The following is a 26,162-nucleotide window of genomic DNA, read 5'->3' on the forward strand; positions in this document are numbered from 1 at the left end:
TGCTGGGTCTGAGCAGGGCCATGCAGCCTCCTCACACTTGTCCCTTCCAGCATGGCTCAGCCCCTGGCCTGAAGCTCAGCTGGGGCTCCCAAGGGGTGTTCCACTGTGTAGTGGAGGCATTAATTACATTCTGCTGTTACTGATTAGTGAAGTGTTCAGTATTGCAAGCTATGTCATTTACAGTTACTCTGCTGTTAAAAGGTAAGCTTGCTTTCTAAGAGTGCATTTTTCTTCCAGAATAGACTTGTAAGTGCAGTAAGAACACCTTACTGCTGTGCAAATTCTCCCCTTACGTGTGTATACCTGGCTTCTTCTGTGCTTGAAGGAGCATAGGGGCTTGAGGTTAGAAAAAGTCTATAGAAAGAGAGGTAAGACAGGTTCATTAGAAGAGGTGCCTTATGCTGAACTGTAGCTGGAATCTAATCTTGCTGGGGAAATAAAAAAGTTATTTTTCAGCTGGAACATTTTAGCAAATAGCCCCATCCAGCTGTGATGAGGTAACCTGTTCGAGGTCAGGCCAAGCTTACTGCTCCTACCAAAGGGCAAGTCCCAGTCTCTGCTGGTCCCTGGCTGGCTGACTATTCCAGGTAACAAGGCAGAAGAGCATAGTGTTTCTAGTCATTTAAGTAAAGCAAAGAAAATAGCATGTGCTCACAAGATGGAAATAAAATTATTTAAGCACCTACCTCATGCCAGTGCTGGGGTGGTAGCTCAGGGTTGTTAGCTACAAGACAGACATGGTGGTGGCATCTGAAAATGGCAGCTATAGGAACAGGAAGCAATTTTTAGGTCTGTTGAAGAATCTGAAGAAGATTCCTCAAAGGTTGGAGCATGGGAATTGCAAGCTCTACCTTCTTGATTTGAAGTCTAAACTGTCCCTTGATGTGTAGCTGCGTAAACGAAACACCAGATCTGAAAGAAATTGCTTCTCTGTGGGAAGGGATGGCCAAGTAGGGGCAAAACTCCATACTGCCACTTTTGAAAGTGGTGTTAAAACTTCTCTCTCTCTCCTGCAATGCAAATGTTTGTTCTTGCAGTCTGCCTACTCAACACATGCTGCTGAATTCCAACTCCAGGCAGTAAGGCTGAGCATGGATGTGTTCCACTATCATGAATAATGCTGAATTTTTTTAAGTAAGGACTTCTTCGGTCTGAATCTAGAGTTAAGCAATTACTGCATTGGAAGAAAGGTAGGTTGTACCAAGAATACTCACCACTAGAGGACAGGTTTTACAGAGTCATAGCAATAAACCTAAGGAAATCCTTCTCCCATGGCTGTCAGCAATTAATTTGTGTCATATCAATTTAAAACTCTGTTAAGTTACTAAACTTCCAAACTGGTGTGGCCAGACATGGTTTCGTGGTGCACCAGCAGGCGTCTGGTGTCTGGCTGGATCATGCTCTGCTTGCTGCAGCCTTCGGCTGCCACCAGCCGCTAACTGGTGGGGGCCTGGCGCCCAGCTTGGGCCCTGCTGAGCCACGGAGACCTCTTCCCTGTATGGCCATGCCCTCGCTTTTTTCATCACCAAACTGATGGGCTCAGTGTCCGGGCCTGAAGAGAATAAAGGAAGAGGTGTGGTGCAGGAATGCAGAACCAGTGTTCAGAGAGCTTTGGCAGCAACAACAAAGCACTAAGGCACTGGCTGTCACATGGCACATCACCAAAGCCAGCACAGCACATGGAAACATTCCCAGAGGTGGTGAGTCTGGGCTGCATTGCTTTATAATGGACAGAATTAAAGAATCCTGTGGTCCGTTATTTCAAAGTGTCTCACTAAGAATCAATTTTAAATACACATCTAGACACTGAGTTCTATTCATAGATTTTGCTTTAACCACAGAAACCACCCTTGTCTTGGCACAGAAATACTGGCTGTGTTGAATATTGCCAACATATGTTATGCTGAAAGAAACTGCAGTTATCCAATCTGGCTGTATCACCACAGAAAGAGAAACCAAAGAAAGGGAAGCAGTGTGGAATCCCTTGAGAATAAAATGTGCAGAGTTCACTACTACCAGTTGCTACTTAAAATGATGGCTAAAACCAAAATACAGAAGTGTTGGTTTTACATTTTACTTTTATTAAAAGGGGGGGAAAAAGGGATTTTGTGACTGCTTACTCTGAGAGCATCTCCATGTTCAGGAACTCTGGTAGTGAACTTCTTCCTACTGTCTTCTCAGCAACAGCTCTTCAGCCATCTGCAGTTCCTGGTGACCTGCTTTCAGTGACAGGAACTACACCTCATCTAGACTCCCTTTCCCACAAAAGGTTGGATCTTTTGAGAGCCCTTCCAACCCAGCTCTGTACATGGAGACAAGCAAATACAGCCACAACGGCTATTATCATGACTTTTTGAGGTATGATCTTTCGAAGGACAGGAAAGGAAAAGGAGTTTCACAGAGAGCGAAGCAGACAAAGAGCTGGGCTAAAAGGAGAGGAGAAAACAAAACCAAACTGTTCCAAAGCAATCAGAGCAGCAGCTGGCACAAGCCAGGTACAGGCTGGACATTATTTGCCACACCTTCCTGCCCGAGCATGAGGACTGTGGAGTTCAATTGTATAAAAAGTTCACTGTTCCCTAAAGAATCAAGAGGCCACCTCCACCTCCTTTCTCTCTTGTTTGTTTTACCAGAAGTAACTTCAACTTGCTCAGGGTTTTTGTCTTCTAATCCTTTGAAGTGTTCCCGCAGGCCCATTTGCTGCAGGACTTAAGGTATTACTGAGATCAAACAATATAAAATCCTTAGAGCTGTGAAAATACAGGATTTCCTGCCTCAGAGATAGTAAACCCTACTCTCTATTTTCACTAAGGCAGCACAGACCCAGGGACTGGAAAAAGAAACAGGCACCTGGGACAAGAATATATAGCCCTGGTATGGTTGGAAGGTACCAGAAATGTTCACTTTGAAACATAACAGCAAAAATCCCTGAGTCTCCCACCTGCATTTTGAAAGACCCGTGTTTAAAATGCAACTGTTTGCACAGAAACAGGTGAATCACATCTTCAGTTAGCTACGAGGCAAGATTTGCCTACGAGCTATTCATAGATGGTGACTTCCTTTTCTAAACTGATGAAAACAAATGAAAAAAGTACAGAGGTTTGGTTGTGTGTGCTGCTGGCAGAGGGCATTTGCTCCTTGGGCCTTTTCCTGGGCCACTCCACTGAGATGGGAAAAAAAGAACATGGTGGTGGCCACTGCATCTGAGGACCCCCACCATGCCACTGTGTGCTCTGCTGCCAGCTGGGGCACACGGACCATGGCAACACCACAGCAGGAAGAAGACACAGCTCTCTAGCCAAAAAAAAGCACAGGTCGAAGTGTAGAATGCAGGAGCAAAATGCAGAGCTGACATTGTTTGAGGCAAAGCTGGGGGTTAGGAGGGGAAAGCACAGCAAGCCTCACTCCAGGAATCTCAACAGTGTGAGGCAGCTCATCCAGCACAGATGTGGGGGAGAGCAATAACATCCCGCCCTGGAAAGCAGCAGAACAGGCAATGGCAGCTGTGGAAGGAGGAAGGGAAATTCCCAGTTACAGGCATACAGCAGGAAAGCCTGTCAGCTGTGAGAGCTGGAGAGGGCTTGACAGGATGTCACAGGAAAGAGTACAAACAAAATTACCACCTACCAAAAAGGTCAGAGAGCATGAGAATGTAGTGCTGATCAGACGGGCACTGGCCTACAAACAGATTTGAGCAACTTGCATGAAGCTGGTGGAGTAGAATAAATAGATTTGCAAATCAGACTGTTCTATACCCCTACATCTGACCTCCATAACAAAGACCACCATTTCCCTGCAGCAATTCCAGCAATTTCTGTTTCTGCTAAACCATAAACACAGCAGCCATCTACTGAAATACTTGAGGTCATCACAGTCCTGCTTCATTCTTTGCTAAAAACTTATTCTTCATTAGGTACCTCTGCAGTTACAACAGGAAGGAAAATACTGTGGCCATTTACTGTGGCATTTATTGTACGGCAGTGCTGAGGCTGGATGGAGATGATGATAAGGGGCTGGAAAGGGGGGAAGAAGGAGTTGTGGGGAGCACAGTTCACAGTTTTGATGACTTGAGTGATCTTTTGAAGGACAGGAAAGGAAAAGGAGGAGGAGTTTCACGGAGAACAAAGCAAAGACAGAGCTTGTGCTAAGCAGGAACATGGCAAAAGATGACACACAGTATTTCATATCCATGTTCTAGCAGCTGACAGCATTCCTGCACACAAACAGCTTCTTCAGCTGATCTCACTGAATACTTTTGGCTGTATTAAGTGGAGATTGTAGAGCAGAAAACCCCCCAAGAGTCTTTAGCGAAGTAAGATGGGAAAAACATGCCCAGTAACACCTCAAGGTCAAGAGGGAAAAACTAACCTGAAAACAAAACACCATCCAACAAACCCCTCTCTGGTGTCATACATTAGCTATGGATACCTCAGGTCATGCTCACAGCCACAAGCACAACACCAACCCCACTTCCTGCTCTCATTTCCTGTAGGGGAGCAGGGGGCTTGGCTTCATTGTGACAGAGCCAGAAACCTTAAGCTACTGAGTAAGCAAAATGTGCTACACCAAGTACTTACTCAAAAAAAATTGTTTTAGTAGTATTTGGAGTATTTAACAACTTCTGGCACTTTTCAGTCACTCTCCCAGTTCCCCGTAAGGAGGGAAGAACATCTTTTGCCTGATAAGCAGGTGCCAGGGATCCCTGCCCAGGTCTTTTAAGCACTCTGCAGTGGCAGAGACATCTGTCAGTAGGGACAAAAGGCTGGTACCAAAGCTCAGACCTCGAGGCAGAGGTGCTGTCAGCTGTACAGCTGCTGCCCAATATCCATCTGGCTGCATTAGAGGTAGAGGAGAAAAACCCATGACTTTGGCCAGGGCAGACATGGCAACATGACACTTTGGGGACACCAACCCCTGCCCTCCCATTCAGCTGCCAAGACACACCAGCACAGGGGTGAGCAGTAGTAGCAGCCATGGTGTAGGCCCATCGACTGCTCTTGGCTGCAGGAAAAGAACCAAGGGGAAATGGGAGTCTGTGCAGCAGGAATAATAATTTCAGCAGCCTCCGGATACTTCACATCCATTACAACTACCTCACAAAAACTCAACTAAAGAAGGAAATACTTAAATCCTGAACCTAAAAAATAAAAGTATGTAGAACTAGAATCCACTTCTCATTAAGCAAATGTACACTGGCAGATCCTGCACTTTCAGCCAATGCTCTAATGCTACATGGAATAATAAAGATAATAATGGATGGAACAGGGTAGAAAGCTAAGAAGCAATTGGTAAGTACAGCACCATTAACTCTCTGGTATATCACTGCAACTTGACAAATTTTAAGTTTTCAAGCCACCTAAATATTTTGACTTTTGGAATGAGAAATTGCTTTTATTCTTCATTATCTTGAAAGGTAATTTACATGTGGTTTGGGGTTTTTGGTAACCCCAAACCCAGTCAGATGTGTCAGACTGGGAGCAGTAACCAGGCTCATTACTGTAACCAGGCTAATTACTATCCCCTTTTGGACACCTCATGAGTTGGCCACAGGCTCTGCCTAACATTTAATAATCTAAGTATTTGGATAGTTTTAGTAACTTAAAGCACACTTCTTCTGAAGCATTAAAACTCACTCCAAAACCTGGAATTTTGCTCAACTGCTAACATTTATCATTATTGAAAAAAACATAAACATGTATTTTTTGTAGCATCAGCTATTTTGTAGTATTACTTCAACTATTAAAGGAAAGTTGTTAAGAAATAATCATTCTATCGAAACGCCTTTCCCGTTCCCGCAGTACAAGTGCTGATTCCTAAAGGGAAGGGAGTGAGTGGCAGAGGCTCCTGCCAGCGCCATGCCCGCAGTCCCGGCTGCGGCCCGCAGAGGGCAGCACTTCGCTGCCCTGTCAGCACCAGCGGCACAAACAACAAACGCAACACCACGACGTCTGACAAAGTCGTTTTAATGGAAAATGTAAAATCCTTTTCAACTTCAATGTACAAAGCATGTGTAACACTTGCACTTTTAACAAATTAAAGCAAGCCAATGTTTTAAAAAAATACATCATTGAATGTATATATGTATATATTTACACAGCATATTAAGTTTAATATTTAAGCTTTAAAAGTTCACATAAATTTTACCAAAATGAGACAATTTTTAAATAAATTACACCTTTTGAAAACGTTTAATTGTACACTGAATAGCTTCAATAAAATACTGAAGTGTTTGTATTTAATATCTACTTTATATACTTTATATTTTACAAAGTTTACAATTATTTGGCAGTAATTTTCAGATTATGACATGACTGCTGTGCGGACTCAGCAAGATCCCAAATGCAGGCAATAGCTGGTGTTTGTGTCCTACTGTCACAGTAACTGTCTCAATGTAGTGAAAAAGGTCTGAATTATTTTAGCAAACTGTACAAGTCACATTTACATTTGATCAACAATATAGCATAGAATTTTTTCATTTTTTCCAAAAATAAATACATAATCTTAAATCTTTGACATTTCATAAACTTCATGTACATTATAATACAGACAGCAGAATGCCGGTCAACTGTTTGCAAGTGGAACATGGAATCACAGTGACTGTGATATCAAGCTCTACTGTTGCAGTGTCACTAACAAGAAAACACAATGACTGTGTTTTCTTGGCACTGAGGGTTTGTGAAGCTTAAATTATTGTGTATACTTGTTCATAGATCAGGTGAAATAACCTCTGAGGTGATGCTGCCTCCAAAAAGCAGAGTGTGCTCAGTTCTCATCCATGTCTTCCATTTCATCTTCATGAATCTTCAAAGCTCTCACCATTTCTTTAACTGCATGATACAAGATATTTTTAACCTGCAACAACATGGGACAGATTTTATTAAGGCCTATGACCTGAGGAGCTCTGCAAAGTTTAGGACTAAGCTCAAAGCCTAGTGGATGGAAAAAAAGAGAGGCTTCATCAAGCCTGTGCAAAAGGAACTGCTTTTTACGTATTTTAAAATGTAAAATGTAATGTGAAATAAAACAAGCAGCTCAAGGGAGAGTCATTTAGAGCCCTGGTATTCATGCTGCTGCTCATTGTTATTCTGTGTGAACAGCAGCAAGGAAGTAACTCCACGCACTGCTTGGCATTTCAATAAGCCTGAGCACGCCCTGCCTTCCTAGCTGCTTCCAGAGCAGCATTTATTTCCTACCTGCAATTTATCATCGTAATTGATTTCTTCCTTTGACAGCCTCAGCTCCTGCGTTAAATGAAATGACTGTACAAGATGTTCTGGAGACACAAAGTCTTCCGTTACTTGAACGCAGCTGTGAAAATTTTGCACCTATCCAAAAGAAGAGACTGATAATTAGTATTTGGGGTTATTCTTTGGCAGAGGTACCTGAGAAAAGAGTGAGTCTTGATATCCTTTAATAACAGCTTTATCAGACTAACGGGGATCTTTATGGATAGAGAACAATTACATTGGTCTTACGTGTTTGACTATCTAAGTTGGCTTCTACCAAAAAGCACACTTTGAACACTGCACAGCTGCCTGTGCACTGGCACTTCCCGCAGTCAGCTCTGGCATTACTTTCACTCTGATGTGTTGTTCTTCCTTTTAGCAGCTGCATGGGCACTGTTGCTGCCACCACAGCCTCCCCAGGTCTGTGCAGGCACTGGATCTGTCAACCCCCACTTGGGAGCAGCCCTGCCCTTGCAGGACCTGGTTCCTCTGGCCACACACATACATGCTGGAAGCCATCACATTCACAGAAAAGGAACTGCCAGTGGAAATACTTGAAAGAAACCATCATGAACACAGAAAGGGGGAGGCTGAGAAGTAGGGGGAATATTCTTTCTCTGAACATTTCTTCTTACTGGCATGAGATAACTACTGAGGAACAGACACCATCTCCTACCACCCAGGTCATACCTAGAGGACAGGGAAAAGGAATTGCTTCCTCATTGTGAGCCAACTACCAACTCCAGTTCACTCCCTTCAGAAACATTTGCGTTTTCACCCCTAAACCCCTACAAATTACACTGCAATTTGTAATTCAGCATGTCAAAACCCTCTTTTCCCCAAAATCCAACAGCTCCTCACAGAAGCTGTGTAACATCAATCTGAATTCCTAAAACCTGGGGGTGGGGAGGCAGAACCTCAGCCATCCCAACAAACACCCTATCCCACCCTGCTCAGGATAATTGGAGATCTGTGGATTTTAAAATGAAACCTAGAAATCCAGAACTCCTAAAGGCATACTCTAAAATCTCCATTATGGTACCTAATATTCAAATAAACCACTGGAGTCTACACAGTTGAGGACACAGGACTTAATTTAAAAATTTCTTTTGTCTTCAAAACCTCTGCCCAAGTCTGATTTTACACAGCAGCTCCCCCCGCCTACAGCTGAAATCCAGCAGGTTACACCCAGCAGTCATGTAGCACACAGGGCTTTTGATGGCTCATCATCAAGAAGAAAGCAGTGCTGGTCCCTCCTGAGAATTTATCAAAACAGAAATAACTCTGGACATAAGGTTTTGTTGATGCCACACAATTTGCAGAAGTCCAGGGGTGAGGCAGCAGCTGCAGAAGTGCCACCATAAGGTTTCCACCGGGGAATTTCCTAGAGCTTGAGGCAAGGCTCCTCTGCATTGTGCAGCCGGCAGCTCCACCCCCCTCCCCTCCTTCACAGGCTTACCACCTCTGTCAAGTCTCTACCTGCCACTGTTTTCCTTGCCAGACTATGCAAATCTCACACCACTCATTCACTTTCTCCTCACTAAGAAAATATTTTACTGACTCGATATCCCTCCATGGCAGAATAGGAAACATTTGTTTCCCTCAGACCTTTAATTCTGCCGTGCCTTAAACCTTCTTTTCCCTCCCTTTCAGTGTCTTATCTGCGTGAAAGTTTGCAGGGACAGATTTTACCTGGCTGGCCTGGTACTTAGCATGGGAATGCCCTGCTGACAGCCTCCAAGCAGTTCTATTTATAATATTTATATCACAAGCTGATGCAGTGACACACACATAAAAACGTTTAGCAACAATTCCCCAGGGGTTTGTGGGGCGAGGAGTGCAGCACTCCCACGACTGTGCCACTTCCAGCTAAACTGAGAACAGCTTCACACTGAGCCCACACAGAGCAGACTTTTTCCAGCAGGGCCCAGGAGGCAGCTGCAGTGCTGGAAAAGCCTCAGACTTGGGCTGGGACAGGGAAAGGTAAGTGGGCAGGGAAGAAAGGGCCACCCACCCATCCTGATGGCCACAGGATCAGCCACTTCCTGCAAGGCGGAGCTCTGAGAGAGTTCTGCATATGCTAAGCCCAGACCTTTATCATACAATCCTTATTGGAACACTGCCAGGATGTCATTACCTCCAAGTATGTTATTTTACAATATATAATTCTGCTGTTAAATCAAGATAATGCCCCTATAAAAAACAACATTATAATAACTTGTTCCACTACGAACAGGTTTTACAGGGTGCCTGAACACCACATTTCAATCACTGACTCCAATATTTCTAGCTTTTTAGTTAAAATATTTTACCAATTTGGAGCAACCAAGTTAAAACCACGGAGGCCATCCCTAGAGATGTCTGTGATACAGCATAACCCACAGCGGAGCAGTAGAAAATCTTTTGAAAGAACAGTACCAAGACCCTTTTTTAGCTGAGGAAGTTCCAAGGAGAGCTCAGGGGCTCCCTGTCACAGGTGCCACAGAGGGAACAAGGCCCAGCCATTAGCAAGATAGGAAGATGGCTGAGCTCCCAACCTGTACAGCCAAGAAGAAAGGAGATACCCCTCACAGAGCATTCAGGGAAGCATCTACAGAGGTGACTGGTCCAAACCTGTACCTATTTCTGGATTCTCCTCCTGAGAGAACAATTCCCTCTACAAGAGGAACTGACAAGGCTGCCCTGCCCCTTACAGCTCACAGGACAGCCTGTCCCTCCCATCCCACCCAGGAACAGTCTGACTTTGCCTGCTGCAGTCATCACAAGAAGGATGTGACTGCTGTCTGCAAGTACACAGAGGGGGAGAAAGCTGGGAAGCAAAAGGAATGCTATATGCTGCCATGAAATGCTAAGAAGAAGCTACTTTAAAAGCAAGACATGAAACCACCAAATTGGGGAAGATGGAAAAACAATATACAGAAGAAATACACACAACCTCCTCCAGATTAGGGCAGTAAATTCTAGACGAGCATGTCAAAAGCAGCAGTGTGCCAACAATCCTAACTGGCTCCAGAATGGAAGTATCAGAACTACACTTACACAGCAACCACAGACAGCCAGGCTCCCTAGCTCCAGCCTTCAGACTGATTTCTTCTGCTCCACAACATTACTCATGAGCAAATAAAAATGTTAATTTCCCACCTAATTTAGCATCAACTCTCACCCAGATTTAATAATCAAAAGGTTCAACATGTGCATGTAAATCTGAAACACTTAATGTGAAAACTTAACATGATATGTATTCTTGTGCAGACTTATTTTTCAGTTTTTTAAATGTGCTTTGTATCTCTGAAGTGAGATACAAAGGTGGTGGTGATCCTTAAGGTCAGTATTTATGCCTCTGTACAGAGAGAGCACTATGCACACACATGAAAGAACATGCTGCTTTTATTTCCTCCTACATGGCAGATTCACAGGAACCTCTAATTGAAGATGAAAAGGTTCTCAGCTTCACCCACTAAGGTTTAAAAACACCACGTTATTAACTCCTTAGTGGCAGAAGCTAGAACATTACCACTTCAAACACAGTCTGCAGTTTAAAGCCAAGGAGATAAAGATAAGAGTGGTCTTATTTTTGGTCCTTAATCATATGAAATACAGTGAAGCCTGGAACAGTCCTACTACTTCATGTTTTATATTCTGTATGCCTTTTATATAACGGCACATGTTATACAGAACAGATTTCTGAGTACATTTGTTATTTCCCCTGGTTTCCCTTTCCACTCTTCCATCTGGGATATATTTCTCTTGTTTCATGACATCAGAGTAAGGCTGCTAGAGGATGCAATACATGACTCTAGAAGTACTAACCTCTTTAGACTAACAAGAGCCAAGAACAGCAGCAATGTCAGATGTTCCTCCACATTTGTGAAACAACACCAAGTCCCGAGTCATTGTATGTGGGAAGGCAACCTACACTCCCCTAGATTCGGGTCACCAAGGTCTATTTGGGGCTGTCTGGATTTTTTTCTTTCCTGTGCCAGAAAACAAACGCACATAGACCATGCAGAGCTATGTATCACCACATCAAACCCACCCAGAAACTCAGTGGGATGAGGAGAAGCCTAGTCCGGATAAGGTACCAGTTGCTTCTACTGCCTCACCAACAGACAGAGCATGGACAGACAGAACTTATTATCACTGCACCCCAGTCAATTTTTCAGAGAAAACCCCACTGTCCTGGCCACAGCAACATGGTGATCCATTGCTTCCCCTGTGCCACAGCTGGAAGCTGATCTGCAGATTGGAAACTAAACAGCACCTTCTTCAGAAAGGCTTGGCCTCACTTGAACCCATAGGGAGATCAATGATTGATCTTCAACACAACTGCAGGGTGGGGTTGCTCCTCATTCCTTGACAGTCAGCAACCTCATTAGCAGCGCTTGACAGCTGGCAAGACAGCCATTTCCTACTGAAGCAGGAAAGAAAGAAATCTATAATGACCCAAAGAACCTCACCTAAACAACTGAGCTTTCTTCCTCTTTTCACCAAGGTGCACCAGTTTACAGACTCTGAGGAAAAAAAGGCCTAAAGGCAGTAACAAACCCTTTGTGCCACGGGGCAACTGAAGCTGACTATACAAATTCATCCTGTTTCTCCAGAACTGCCCCACTGATGATACTTTTCTCACCCAGCTAGGGAATAGATTAGATCAGCTCAGCTCCTGCAAAGGTGGTATCACTCCTTCTCATAGTAAGAAAAGCTGCTGGAAAGACAATGATGACTCCTAGTGATTGATATACCTTCTGTATTAAAAAAAGGAACTTAAACGTGGCATGGGGAAACAACCAAACATCTCTTACAGAAACACCGGAACATCCACTATAATTCTTCTCTGGCTAAAGACAAAAACAGTGTCACCTGACATCCACATGTTTTTACCTGCTCAAGCTGCTCTTGCTGCCCCTCCTTGATTAAGTTAACTTCTGTCTTAGAATAAAAAAAATATTAACCTGACTCTGCCATAACTAGACTCTGTTTAGAGATTTGCTACAGAAATGGGAAGTGGAAAACAATGGTTAATAATGTTTTTTCATTTGTAATTGTAAAGAAAAAAAGTAACTAATACTTAAGGCATTCAATTTGCTATGTGTGAAGTCAGCTACACTGTAGCCTTGGGTGGAGATGGTCAGGTGATGATACCTTCCCAAAAGCACACCCAGAGAGGAAAGCGTCTGGGCAGGCTACAATCACACTCCCACCATACACACACTCATAAGCACGCCATGGATTGCAGAGCAGAGCAATGGCGGAGAGCTAGGAAGGTCATTGTATGGAATTCCAGTGGGGTTTATTGCAGCCACACACTGAAGGGGGGTCCAGGAACAAAGACAGGGAACAGTGGAGGGTCCAGGGATATATATGGGCTTGAGGGGGTGGCTCCGAGGGTCAGAGTCCAATAGGAACAGGGTAAAGTGCATAGGTGGGGTCATGGAGAGGGAGAGCCAATGGGATTACAGGGGCAGAGGATTGCAGCAAACTGGGGCCAATGGGGAAACAGGTAAGGGAGAACTTTCTAAGGAATGGACACAGAAGGTAAAAAAGGGGAGGGACAGCCCACAGGCCAACTGGGTACATATAACTGGGGTACAGTGAACTGGCGGTGCAAAGAATTATGGGAAAAGCTTTTTCCTTCTACTTTTATATGGGGGAAAACCTTCCTTTTATGCTTTAACTTTACACCTTAGAGGCCTCCTTCCACACCATCACTGCCTTTGGCGCCAGAGCCTTCACACTACACCAGCAGATTTACCTTATTTTACATTCCTACATGCTAATAGATACTAATAAAAAAATAAAATGTAATTGAGAACAGATGTATCCATATCTTTGGAAAAAAGTTATTTTACAGCAAATGTGCTATGGCTTTAACCTAAGGTACATTACCTGATGAAGTGCTCCTGCTGGTAGAATAATGGCATCACCAAGGAACTGAATAACTGTGCAGGTTTTTACTCCATATTCTTCAAAAAGTCTTTGGCGAAGTTTCTTGTTCACATACCAACTCTGATCACGGATTGGATCATGCTCTGGTAAGACTTCTAGGCCTTGCTCCTTTGCTATCTGTTAAGTACAGAAAAGATGCCAAATAATTTCCAAAAGAATCAAACCTTTTGCTGATTAATTTTATGTATACCCACCTCGCCAATCAATCATTCATTTGCCAATACCCAAACAAGAACTCCAGCTAGCGATAGACCCTGAAGGATCTGGGAAGTCTCACTGAAGACATCTGCAGCGCTCTCACTCCAAAATGCAGAGCTTTAAATAACTTGGCACAATAATCAATTAATAAGCAACATGCTCTCTGTGTGACTTCCTTCATCCAGAAAATAAAATCTGAGCTCAGGAGTTCCTATACTGCCAATTCTCAGGCTTACTAACTTCTTCAATTTTGACACAGACACACATCACTACCTTAGCTCAGGGAAAAAACCAACCAATAAAGCCAAGGGTTGTAGTCCTGGGAAACTACTGGTGACTCTGCTTGAGCACAGGACTGGACAGAGAGACTTCAAGGGGCCACTTCCAACTTCAACCATGCTGGGATAAGAAGCTGCTTTCCTACCATCCTATGAAGGTATTCAGAAAAACTGATGAACACATAAAAATACTTCCTGAGACTGGTAAATGGAATTGCACAAGATTTCTCATCAAGTGAACCACAGGGGAACAAATACTACTCTTAATCAACTGCTACTAAATCAATCCTAGTCACTAAAAGAAAAAAGTAATTACATATAAAGAACACAGACCTAATGCACCTGTCATGAGTCATAGAATTCTTTACATTTATTTAATAAATAAAAGCAAATTATGTGATGCAGAGCTTGAAACTCTCCTTGAATATTATCACCTAACAAGATACTGAGATTTTATCTTGCCAGCAGCAGTCCCCATGCTTACCCATCAATCTCCAATTCAGTATTTCCCAAATACCACCACTCCTAAAATACAAGGCTACACAACTCATTTGGGATAGCAAAGCAAACTGTGGTAGGATATGACAAACTTCTTTACACAGCATCCTAAATGCTTTTGTTTTAAACCTGCTGCTCAAATAATTTCACAGCTATTCACAATAGTTTCACAAGTGCTCTGAGAGAGGAAATGCTGAACACTCCCTATGTCCATCTATTCTTCTGCATCTGTGACTTCATTCATAACCCTCTTCTTTTAACTGAAAAGCCACCATATAATTTATGAGCAACTACTTTTTGAATGAACAAAAAAGTCCTGCTGTACAATTCATAATCTCCTTGAATTAGCTTTGTTTTATTTACCAGTTCTCATTTTCCCCCATAGTTCAGGCTGCCAAAGAGCAAATGTTTGAGTCACTGGAGGACAGCTGCCCTGGTAAAGAAACACTGCTTTATTGTCCAAGGGAATATTCACTGCTAAATTTCTTAGGCTTTCCCTGCTCACAGCAGAGCCTTTGGCCTCAAGTTTGTTTATGGACCCCTTTGCTGCAGCCAGTTAAAACTCATCTGATCTCTCCTCACAGAAGACAATAAAGACATCCACTTGAGCAATCACTTCAGTGATACTTTGGTATTTCTGTGTCATCTACCAAGGCCACCTTCCAGAACACAAAAATGTGCTAAGGACAAGGCACAGAAAACCGCTTCCAAGATGGTATCCCTACATTTAATGCATTGATGGATACTCATCCTAGGTAATAACCTGAAAGGTTCTGATGTGGCTCTAAGCTATTCATCACATGCCACTGAAGGATGTTCTGCAACATGGCCAGGTAAGTTTGCCACCTTGGGGACGTTATCCCACTGCTTCCACCAAGAGCCCAGCCACATTCCTTGCGCTGACTGATGTGACAGAGTCCTGGAAAAGATTGGTGGCCACTGGGTGGTGAGGTCAGGAGGTATGGCATGGGGAAATTCACAAGAAGTTCAGCAGCAATAATACAATAATGGATCAGTGACAGAAAAACATCATCCCACAAATTATTTTTTGTATTAGAGCAAGGCAAGAGTAGATCTCCATGCCCTTCAGTTACAGACTACCTGTCACTCTTACAAAGTGAATATACATGTTACATATTTTATTTGTTAGTGATGCAGCAGGTCAAGTCTATTTTATGTACTATGAAAGAAATAATTTTGCCTTCCTCCTTTCTCTAACATTGAGGTGGAGTTTGTGCTTTTTGCCAGCCCCCTTGGATTTGTCAATTACTTAGGTTATATTTATAAATTATGTGTAATAAATCTAACCTTTTGCAGAAACTCTCGGATCTTGTCAGCATCTTTGCCAGCATAAATGTGCCATAAAGCACCAGGTAATTCACTTGAATCTTTCAGCCGCTTTCTTAAAAGGTCATCCAAATCCTCTTCTTCCAACTTCTTCAAAACTCCTAAGGTTCAACAAAGATATTCTTTAAATGTGAGAAGGAGAAAAAACACTGAAACTAAACATCTTTTCAGATTTCTCGTGTGAGACTGAGCAGATTAAAGTTTGCTGAATACAACAGAAGCCACCAGGTGATCCTTCTGTTCAGTAACTTGTTACTAGAACATGAATGCAATGGATACCTTAAAAACAAGTTTAATTTTTAAACTTTTTCACATTTCCTGAATTCAACAGAACACAATCTCCTACCTGAAATGAACAAGCAGGGCTGGTACCAAAAAATGAAAAGGTGTTTTCCTGCAGTCAGCACAAACAGTGCTTAGCATGCTGTTGTTGCAGCCAGAGCTCTCCCAGGATGCTCAAATTTGCTGCTATTAATTCAGTGTATACACAAGTGAAAACAAAGCCTTACTGCAGCTTTATTAGTCACACCCAAAATCTACATTTGCTGATTATGGAATAAGAGGACAAAAGAAAAAGAGCGAAGAAACAAAACTATTTCAATGATGTAAAGACTGTTTCACATAAGCAATAACCTTCATAGAGACGACTAACATACACCAGTCTAACCTCTCCAGTACTGAAAAGTTACATTACAGCCCAAATTCAATAGAGTAAGCACAATGCATCCAGAAGAAGCAGCATAAATAGAAGGTTTGGCTAATACATCATCCTGACATAACTGTTAGAACCAGCACAGCTTCCAGAGAAAATCCTTCACCCTGAGTTTCCATTAGCTATGCCAGTCTCAGCACAGGAATGGTGCATCAAACATACATAATGGCAAAAAAAGTGGAAAGAGTCTGAAGTATCTTTTCATAATTCATGCACTGCAGTGTATTTTATATAGAACTAAGGTTTGTGCAAACCCTTGAAACAAACAACCTCCCAGCTGTAAGCAAGTTCTTACAGATATTATTCACTGCCTTCCAAAGAACAATGTGTCAATGTTAGAAGGGTAGAACATTCAGTCCATCTACAACTCTTACAGTGAGTGAGCTTCACGTTACCTGATTTGGAAAGTACTCCATTTCCTCTGGCTATGCCAACATAAACAAGGATGTTAACAACATCAGAAACTTCAATATGGAGATTTGTGGTTCCTATGTCATGGTCTTTAGTAGCAGCCACACCTATGTGACAAGATAAAATTAAGATTTGTTTGTATTGCATATTCAAATCAGAACATGCAAGAACAGAGAAGAAATTTCTGAAGTATACTTGGTATCACTGAGATAGACAAATTAAAAACACATTTTTGGTTCACCTGCTAAACAAGGAAACATTGCTTTTTTAACATTGCTTTTTAAGAGTCCTTGAGATTCTTCCTTAGCCCAGGTACTTGTCCCTACACAATATTTGAGTCAGAACAAAATGTTTTCGGCAGACTCGTCAGACACATTTCCTGACCAATATGTTCCATTCTTCTTCAGTGCTTCAGGTTGTTCAGGGCAGAATACAAGTACGATAAATACACAAAGTTATCAGATCTGTCACTTTTATGTCTGGCTGTAATAGAGTTCTAAATCAAAATAACACCCAAAGAGGAAAATTAATTTTAGTTTTAAGAAGTGGAAACGAATATTCTTAAGTCAAAAAGGACATACTGGAACACTAAGCCTTAGAGCAGTATTACCTCAGAGTGGCATTAATGACACAGTTCTCAGACCCATGCCATTACCACTATTGTTAATATGCTTCTTTCACAGGATATCTGGGGAACTTTTAAAACCAAAGCCACTGTGTCACAAATTTCTACTTATTTCTTGTCCTATTATAATAATTTGTAAAACAGAATTGAACAAAATTCTTTGCAAAAGAAGGAGCAGACAGAAAGTGTCTGAGGTAATCAACCTTTTCTAAACAGGTTTTTGAGTGTACCGCACACAAAAGAAATTATGAGAAATATGATGAGATTCATCTATGACCAAAATTATAAACACAATAATATCTCATTAAGTATTTTGTTACATATCTATCGCTGTGTAGAAGCAGTTAACCATTTTTATATGCTTCAGAAGACTGTAACAGCATAAGAAAAGATGGAAAGAAATGGAGAAGCAAAGAGACTCTCATGGCCCAGGTGCATAAACTGTTAAAACACCTAAGTCAGTCAGTATTTCCCCTACAATCAGTGAACAATTACCCTTTAAGAAAGCTCAGCTTTCTATCAAGCACTGTAATGTGTGATATTCTACAAGTTTAAAGGAAGAGGTAACTGCTGCACTTGCAGGGCAAACTCACCATATGCACTGCATAGTCTGGGTCCCAAATCTGGACGGACAAAAAATCCTGGCAGATGAGAAGCCAAGTTTAGTTTTCCTTCTGGACTACAATATTCAGGCAAGGGTAAACTTTTTAATAAGTCCTCATATCTGGAGGTCGAAAGAAAAAAATAATATAATTGAATTTGTGCCATTATGTAGAGAGAGAAAATAGAAAAATATTGACTTAAAAAAGTATAATATTAAACTCAAAATACCTTGCTGGCATCATGGCCTTGAAATCTTCACCAGAAGGCCAGTCTTTCAGTTTTAGTAGAGCTGTTTCTCCATTTTTTACTTTCTGACGTTCTGTAAGTAACATAGAAATAACTAAAAACTAATATACTGTGGGCATTTTACTTTATTAAATGAAAATATAAACATTAAACTTGCCAAGAATCGAAATTTCATGCATAAACAGGAGATAGTTGATTTCAAGATTCAAGAATGAATACTAACCAAACTCAGATAGTTAAGGAAGAAGGACATCTGTCTGGCTTCTTAGTCAGACCTAGCTAGTATAATAGCACATCCTTAATTCTGCAGAGATAAAAAATGCAACTTTCCACCACATTCTCTGGAAACAGATTACCTAGAGGTTTCTTTTTAAAGTTTCTTCAAAGCCTCAAGATCCATAATGATAATTTTTAACTGCCATTTCTAACACTGATCATGTTCAGAATCAATACCATAATACATTTTAAGGAACCTACTTGAAACATCTTCAAAACCATCCCAGAACTCCTTGACATTGGTGTTTGAAATTATACTGTCCTTGCAATTCAAGATATCAGCTTGCTGGTTTCCAAAATCCAGACTGATTGACTCCGCTTTCCACAGGCTGAAATTCATTTTCTTATGCATACCAGATACCAAAACAGGCTGTAAAGAATAAAATAAAATAGTTTTTTAAAATCGGTACTTATCCTTTCTCAGGTGGAAAAATTCTTTAACTGAACTGGCATACTGTCATGGAATTACTTTATCTTTAAGGGAGTTGGAGTTGCTGGGAACTGCCTGGAGTCTTTTCTCCTGACCAATTATCGGTCATTGCTGAGAATTGACAGCAGTTTAGGCCATTGAAAAGTGGGATCAACTTGTGAACCCTACCTTAAAGTGTAAAACCAGAGCTCTCTTGGTTCTCTTTGTTTCCTGGCTGTGAAGGGTGGCAGAGCTCCCAGCCTCCCGTTCCCTGCCCTGCCCAGGCCATGCGGCCGGGCGGGGACGGGGCCGGGCTGAGCCAATTTCTGGCTCGGCTGCAGGTTTTGCTGTAACTACATTCACTAGAAACTGCCGAGTGAAGAAAGAGAGAGGCCCTGGACCTGCAGCAAGCAGAGACAGCGACCACACTCTCCAGAGCAGCTATGAAAGACCTTCCATCGCAGACAGCTCCAGCTCCTGTTCAGCAGAGATCACCGAACCATCTACAAAAGCCTGGGCAAGATTTTAACTCTTTCATTACCCAGATGAGACTTGCGGATTAATCTTTTTATCCAGAGAGAGAGAGAGAGAGAGAAATCAACATGAAAAGAGACTTTATAAACTACCAGTGACAGGAAAGAAAAGAAGCTTCAGGAAAGGTAGAGAATTAAGAAGATGCTTTAATTAAGCTGAAATATCTTTCTGTTAAAACTATGGAGATGGACGATGAAGTCCTGAAAAGAACTCCTTTAATTCATGATACAGGATCTAGAGAGGAATAAAGTGTTCAAAGTGTAAATTTGAGTAAAAAGTAGAGTAATTATGGTATAGTGAAGTGCTGTTAAGCGATTTGAAGCCTTGAGAGGCAATGAGAAAACTGTTTTCTAGTGAAGCTCACAGAAACAGATGAAGAAGACTTTTTTTTTGCCTTTGAATAACTTATCCTTAAAAATGCTATCTCTAGACTCATGGCCCATACACACTTCAGAGTGACGTGAAAATGGGAGGAGTGAACTCTAATAATAGCAGCTCTGGGCAGCTACCATTAGGGCAATGGAAAACTATAACAAAAATAGTTTTCTTGTGAGAAACTCCATAAATTAACAGGAAGAAACTTCTGTTTCTCTACAAAGACTGGTGAAAAGACTGTAGCAAGAATTGGGACTGTTTTAACCATCAAAGTTCCAAAGTTTTTGTCTCTGTTGTCATGTGAACAAGGGAATAGTGGGTAGATAGGGGATGAAAAGGTTTTTCTGGAAGTTTATCCTGGTGTTCTTATTATTGTAGTTTGTCAATAAACTTTCTTTTTTTTTTCCTTTTAAGTTGTATGCCTGTTTAGCTCTTGTTCTAATCCATATCTCACAGCAAGAAGTAAGTAATTTTCTTAGTTATTAGTTTAAAACCACGACACATACAAATGTGTCTGGAACACACATGGAAGACCTTAGCCTTCAGCACTCATATCAAAACATGTCACCTCTTTTTGGAATCTGAAACTCCACAACAGAAGTGTCTTATTTATCATTACTGGTTAACTCAAGTTTAACTACAGAAAGTTCATCTGTGGGCTATACCTGACAACCTTTCTTTGCCCTCAGTTTCAAACATGGAGCTAGGCATTTCTGTCCTTCAATACCCCCCAGAGCTCATTCTGATGTCACTTTACCAACCAAGCTGCTCAATACCTACCCTTCCTTGTTTCCAGCATTCTTTGAAGAGCTTCCAGTTGTTGCTGTTTTTATGATCTCTGAGCCACAGAACATGCTTATCACAGATCCACGAATACTGGATATCACTGTACTGTTTACTGCAGTCATCCTGAATATGTTTTTTATCATCCTTTGGCTCGTCTTTTATTTCAGATTTTATATTTATCTTTGGTGCTCTATTTGGTGGAATCTTGTTTTCTACTACTGAAGCAATTATGTCATCAAGAATGTTTGGCATAGTCCTTCCACTCTTGCCACTCTGTTAGAAAACAAGTATATGCTTAAACAATATAAAAGCAACTTAATGCAATTCCTTTTGAAAGAGAATAACATTTCTGATGTTGTATCTATTATCACCATATACAAAACCAAATAAAACATTAATATGTGAGTGTGCATATGAAGTTTTAATTATGCATGAGTATTTAAAGCAACACACCTGTAAGACTGCTCTAACTGTAACATGCTAGAACAGATTGATAGAGATTTTCAGTCTTAAGAGAAAAACTGTGCATCTTGTAAACACTTACTGCTGTTCCTGTAGAGTAAACTGGAGCAAAGGCAATGCCAGCATCTGTAGAACCCAGACGCAGTTTGCCTGCTGTTGTAGTTAACAGATCTCGTAAGGTTGAGCCCTGCTCATTGTTCTGGGATGCAGGAGGGGAACTTTTACAGTTTGGGGACTCCAAATTATCCTGGTCCTTCCCTTCCTTTGAATGTTTTCCAGAAGGACATTCTTTGTTCTCTAAAACAGAAATAATCATTGCAAGTTTACACTGTTGTATCATGATGCACACACAGGAACAGCACCAATATCCTGCATTTCCTACTGGTGTTAACAGGTTATGTAGCACTAGTGCTTTATTCACCTGGAAACACACCAGAGGATGAACTACGTCCTTCAGAACACAGTGAAACAGTGTGACCAAGCAAAGACCTTCCTCAGCATCTCAGACATGCAGCTGACTGAGTACCTGTCTCAAGTGAGAGATGCTGTATCTGGAAATACTTCCACACACATTTCACCAGTGGATCTTCTGGTGATGGATTCTGATGCCATCAGGGAAAGGCACTGTAGTTCCAAGGTTGCAATCAGTAGAGAAAAGAACATTGTCTTTTCTTTTTTATGAACAGCAAATGGTGGGTTTTTTACTATTAATTCAATTACAGAATCACACAGAATCACTAGGTTGGAAGAGACCTTTAAGAACAAGTTCAACCCATGCCCTGACTAACCTCAACTAAACCATGTCACTGACTGCCACATCCAATCTTTTTTTAAACACATCCAGGGATGGTGACTTCACCACCTTCCCCAGGTGGACAATTCCAGTACTTCATAGACCCTTTCCATAAAAACCTTTTTCCTAACATCCAACCTATATTTCCCTTGATGCAGTTTGAGACTGTGTCCTCTCATTCTGTCAGTTGCTGCCTGGAGAAAGAGACCGACCCCCACCTGACTACAGCCACCTTTCAGGAAGCTGTAGAGAGTGGTAAGGTCACCTCTGGGTCTCCTTTTCTCCAGGCTAAACAATCCCAGCTCCCTCAGCCATTCCTCACAGGGTTTGTGTTCCAAGCTCCTCACCAGCCCTGTTGCCCTCCTCTGGACACACTCAAGCGTCTCAAAGTCTTTCCTAAACTGAGGGGCCCAGAACTGGACCCAGAACTCAAGGTACAGCCTCACCAGTGCCAGATACAGGGGAAGATTGACCTCCCTGCCCCTGCTGGTCACATTATTCCTGATCCAGACCAGGATGCCGTTGGCTTTTTGGCCACCAGGGCACACTGCTGGCTCATGTTCAGCCAGCTGTCACCAGTACCCCCAGTTCCTTTCTGCCTGAGCACTGTCCAGCCACACTGTCCCCAGCCTATAACACTGCAGGGGGTTACTGTGGCCAAAAGGCGAGACTCAACACTTGGGCTTGTTAGACTTCATTTTATTGGACTCTGCCCATCTATCCAACCATTCCAGGTCTCTGCACAGCCCTCCTATCTTCCAACAGATCAAAACAGCTTCCAACAGATGCTCCCAGCTTCGTGTCATCTGCAACATACCTGTAGTGCCCCCAAAGTCATAGACATGATATGACAATTTCAAGCATACCTTTTTTTTCTTCTCTGGCTTTTTGCTCTGCAAGATCAGCCAGCCAATGCAGTGGGGACTGAGATTCAGGTGGTGTTAACTTGCTCTCTGTGCTCACATCACTCCTTGGACTTGCATTACCATTTGTCTCAGACTTTTGAGGAGTATTCTGCTCTTGAGACTCAGGCATACACAGAGAAATTTTATTACTGTGGTTAAGGACATTCTGCAAAACCTGTAAAGAACGAATTTATTTTTAACTACATAGCTTCACTATAAGGTATTTCAAAGACATGGCTAGCATTTAACCCCCACATAAGCAAATTAAACACAACTTGTACTATTTAAATACAAAAATCCACCAGAATCAGAACACTTCAACAAGATGCAATATATACACACATTTTAGACTCACCTGAGACACACCATTCACTGCAGGGAGCTTGCCAGCTTGTATGCTCTGCTTGGTGGTACACTGACAGTGGGATTTAATTTCAAATTTTTCTCTAATATTGTGCATAGCATCTAAAAGATCTGTCAAAACTAAAGACAATTAAGAAGAAAAACATCAGTAGCTGTCAATCATTCTGTGACCCTCTTTAAAACACACATACACTGCAACATTTTTAACTATTAAAAATGCTGAATTTACCACTCAAAACTACTCCAAAATGACTGCCCAGTTTATCTTTAAGCTTGTGCAGAGAGACATTAAATTAAGTGATTGCACACTACTCTTCTGCATAATTTAAGCTTTAGTGGGCATTACCATTGCATGGCACACATCAAGCAAGCCATTAATTATCTGCTTCTCATTGTTAAATGGGTATATCATTGCTTCATTCAATGAAACCATCAGCTACAGACTGAAGTGAGCTATGTCTTGACAAAAAAAACCAGTATGTGAGCATAGAAATGAAGGCTGTTTGATAATGGGTATGCACAGGAGAACAAAATTGAGGTTAAGTAGGCAGGTTCATTGTGCTAATTCCAGATGAGCGGTCCACTTTCACAATTGAAAATTAAAACCAGTTTCAGTCTAGAACACCTGGGAAATGTCACAATTTGAATTTGTTATGAAATCTACCCAACCTTAATTTCTACCTGAACTTACCTACAACAACCCATAGAATAATGACTGGTTCTGTATTTTCAGCTTAAAATAACCTGGGAATTTACTTAGTATGTTTAAAGGCACATTTCAGTTTTCTCTTTTCTGGTCTGCATCAATGCTGGCAGAAATTTTGTGCTAACAATCACTACACCATACCTACACACTACACATAATGGTACTGCTTCAGAGAACTTACTTGGTTGTAAGCAGAATTCTGGATCTAGCTAGGTTTATGATTCCTGCTTAGTTTTTCAATTATCACAAGCTCATTCACTGCATTTTGTGTGATCATCTAAACCAAAACATTTCTTTTCTTTTTTGGGTATGAGACAGACAACAGTGAAAAACAAATCCCCAAAAATCCACTGCCTCAATGGTACTATTTAAAGGTTTTCTTCTAACAGCTAATGTCAGATTTATTAAGTACATTCTGATTGTTTTATTCTGTCCTGAAAAAAATACAAATCCATCACAAAAAAGGCCCTCAATTTCTTCACTGCCTGTCCCCAAAACTCCCCTTAACAAATCTGTCAGCACAGTCCTCTTATCATCCCTGCTCAGTGCTGGCAACTGCCCAGAACCACTTTCTTTCTTGCAACAATTTAACCCAATTCCCAGGTTTTTAAATGAAAAATGACAAGTGTCAAGAAACAACTCTGACCGCTCTTCACAGAAAGGCCTGGGAAATAAAAGCTTCAGTTTGTTCGCATAACGTCTTACCAGAGCCTGGAATAATCTGCGTTGGCATCAGGTGCTTGTGATCATGAGGCTGCCCCTTCACACACTTCATCCAGGCATACAACTCCTTATCTGCAAAATAGTATTGCCAATGTTTTACTTCCCTTATGTTGCACACAAACAGAGCTAAGGTCTTTCAGACTGGTTTTGGTTAGATAGATTTCTCTGCACATACAGGCCTTCTGTCTGGGTATCCAGTGTGATGCATACAACACAGCTGCTTTTCACATTAACGAAAGGAGTTTTAACAACACTGAAATCTGAAATAGCTGCATCTGTAACACAGGCCCTTGCAAATTACCTCCAAATTTCAAAGTGTATTCTCCTTACCATATTAATAACACAGGCTGAAATCCTTTACACCTATACCATGGCTATTAAGGCCATGAACCTCCCTTGATGAATCCAGCCATGGAAAAGAGACATAATTAGGTAGTAATTGTATGGTTCATCTAATTTGACACAATCCATACTCCAACTGGAAGCATCTGTTTTCAACCAGAGTTTGCCAGACAAGCCAAGAAGATGAACTTCTAACCTAATCATCTCTCTGATTCAGCTTACCATGCAGCTACACCAGTGGTACTGGTGGCACAAAGGAGAGGGAAGTTGCATCACGGTAATATATGTCATATTAAAGCAACCATGAAACCCCAAGTCTCTATGTTCTGACTGAAAATCATTTATGCCAGTAGAGAGGGCCTAACTGGTAGGCAAGAGAGGCTTTCTAAAAAGTTTAAGGAAGATTCTCCCAAAATATGTGGTGTAAAAAGAACACACAAGAAGAATGAGAACAAAAAATATCTGGCCAAGGAACTGGTCACCAACCTGCCATGTGATTTTGAGGCAGAAAGAATGAAAATTCTCTCTCAATCCCCAGTCTTGTGTCCTGTCCACTAAACTGCTAATTTTAAGACATTTTTCCAAGCCTTTTACTAGTTTGCTCACTCCAGCAATTTACACCGAAGCAAAATACACCAAAGGAAATATTCAACAAATTTGAGGCATTTTTTTTTACACTGTAGTAGGTACACAATGTTTCAAACGTTCCTTCAGATAAGTATTAAATTTATAAGCTATTCAGCAGTTTTTGCAGCACCTAAAACATCTAAATATCCAACTGGTCACAAACATAAATAAATCAAGACAACAGAACAGTATGTATCTACTTAATCTATTTTCTCACAGAAATGTCGTAACATGCCATCCCACTTGATGGTGCCATGAACTGTCTGGTGGAAACAATGCTTGCATATTCATTCACTCGTGCAGTTAAGTGATAAGTCATTGTTAAGTATCTGAATCTGGAATACTAAAACCTCTAACATTTCTGCTGAAGCAGGGAAAAATCAGGGGACTCTCTGTTATATTCAGCAACTGTAAAAACAACTACTGGTTCCAGGAAAAATGGTGTAATATAAAGTCCTATTATATACAGATGGCTGGGTGGTTCTGAATGTTTTTTAAAAGGGTGCCAAAGAAGCAACACAGTTCGCACAAATCCTACAGCATCATTAGTAATTAAGCCACGGTGAGGGAAGCTGTTGTACTTCTGCTCTCACACATAAAATTGCAATCAACAGAAAGGAGAAAGTCCTCCCTGTAGCAAAACTAGAGAAGCCTACTTCTTTTTATACTGCTCGTTCAAACTTCTAAGACATTTTACTAAAACTTTCCTGGCTGGTTAACACATATTTAAAAAAGCCTCTGACTGTGTGTTCCCACCAGAGTAAATGATGT

General features: G+C 41.4%; 1 protein-coding gene across 19 annotated transcripts in view; it reads right to left on the minus strand.

Annotated features, from left to right (window-relative positions):
• Positions 1 to 5,947: 5,947 nt before the first annotated feature.
• The window catches only part of JMJD1C (jumonji domain containing 1C), a 174,845-nt gene continuing 154,630 nt past the window's right edge, over positions 5,948 to 26,162 (minus strand). For all 19 annotated transcript variants that reach the window (XM_086899813.1, XM_086899803.1, XM_023930199.2 and 16 more), the window contains 13 exons: positions 24,405 to 24,494; positions 22,986 to 23,113; positions 22,592 to 22,805; positions 21,015 to 21,229; positions 20,465 to 20,743; positions 18,568 to 18,736; positions 18,073 to 18,163; positions 17,835 to 17,965; positions 16,601 to 16,723; positions 15,455 to 15,594; positions 13,113 to 13,289; positions 7,194 to 7,325; positions 5,948 to 6,852 (listed from right to left, as the gene is read on the minus strand). In XM_086899813.1, the coding sequence (XP_086755939.1) occupies positions 6,763 to 6,852; positions 7,194 to 7,325; positions 13,113 to 13,289; positions 15,455 to 15,594; positions 16,601 to 16,723; positions 17,835 to 17,965; positions 18,073 to 18,163; positions 18,568 to 18,736; positions 20,465 to 20,743; positions 21,015 to 21,229; positions 22,592 to 22,805; positions 22,986 to 23,113; positions 24,405 to 24,494 (1,979 nt within the window). In that variant the 3' untranslated portion in view covers positions 5,948 to 6,762. The remainder of the gene's footprint in view (positions 6,853 to 7,193; positions 7,326 to 13,112; positions 13,290 to 15,454; positions 15,595 to 16,600; positions 16,724 to 17,834; positions 17,966 to 18,072; positions 18,164 to 18,567; positions 18,737 to 20,464; positions 20,744 to 21,014; positions 21,230 to 22,591; positions 22,806 to 22,985; positions 23,114 to 24,404; positions 24,495 to 26,162) is intronic.

Source organism: Cyanistes caeruleus, chromosome 8, assembly GCF_971803275.1.
Source record: "Cyanistes caeruleus chromosome 8, bCyaCae1.hap1.1, whole genome shotgun sequence".
Classification (NCBI taxonomy): Eukaryota; Metazoa; Chordata; class Aves; order Passeriformes; family Paridae; genus Cyanistes; species Cyanistes caeruleus.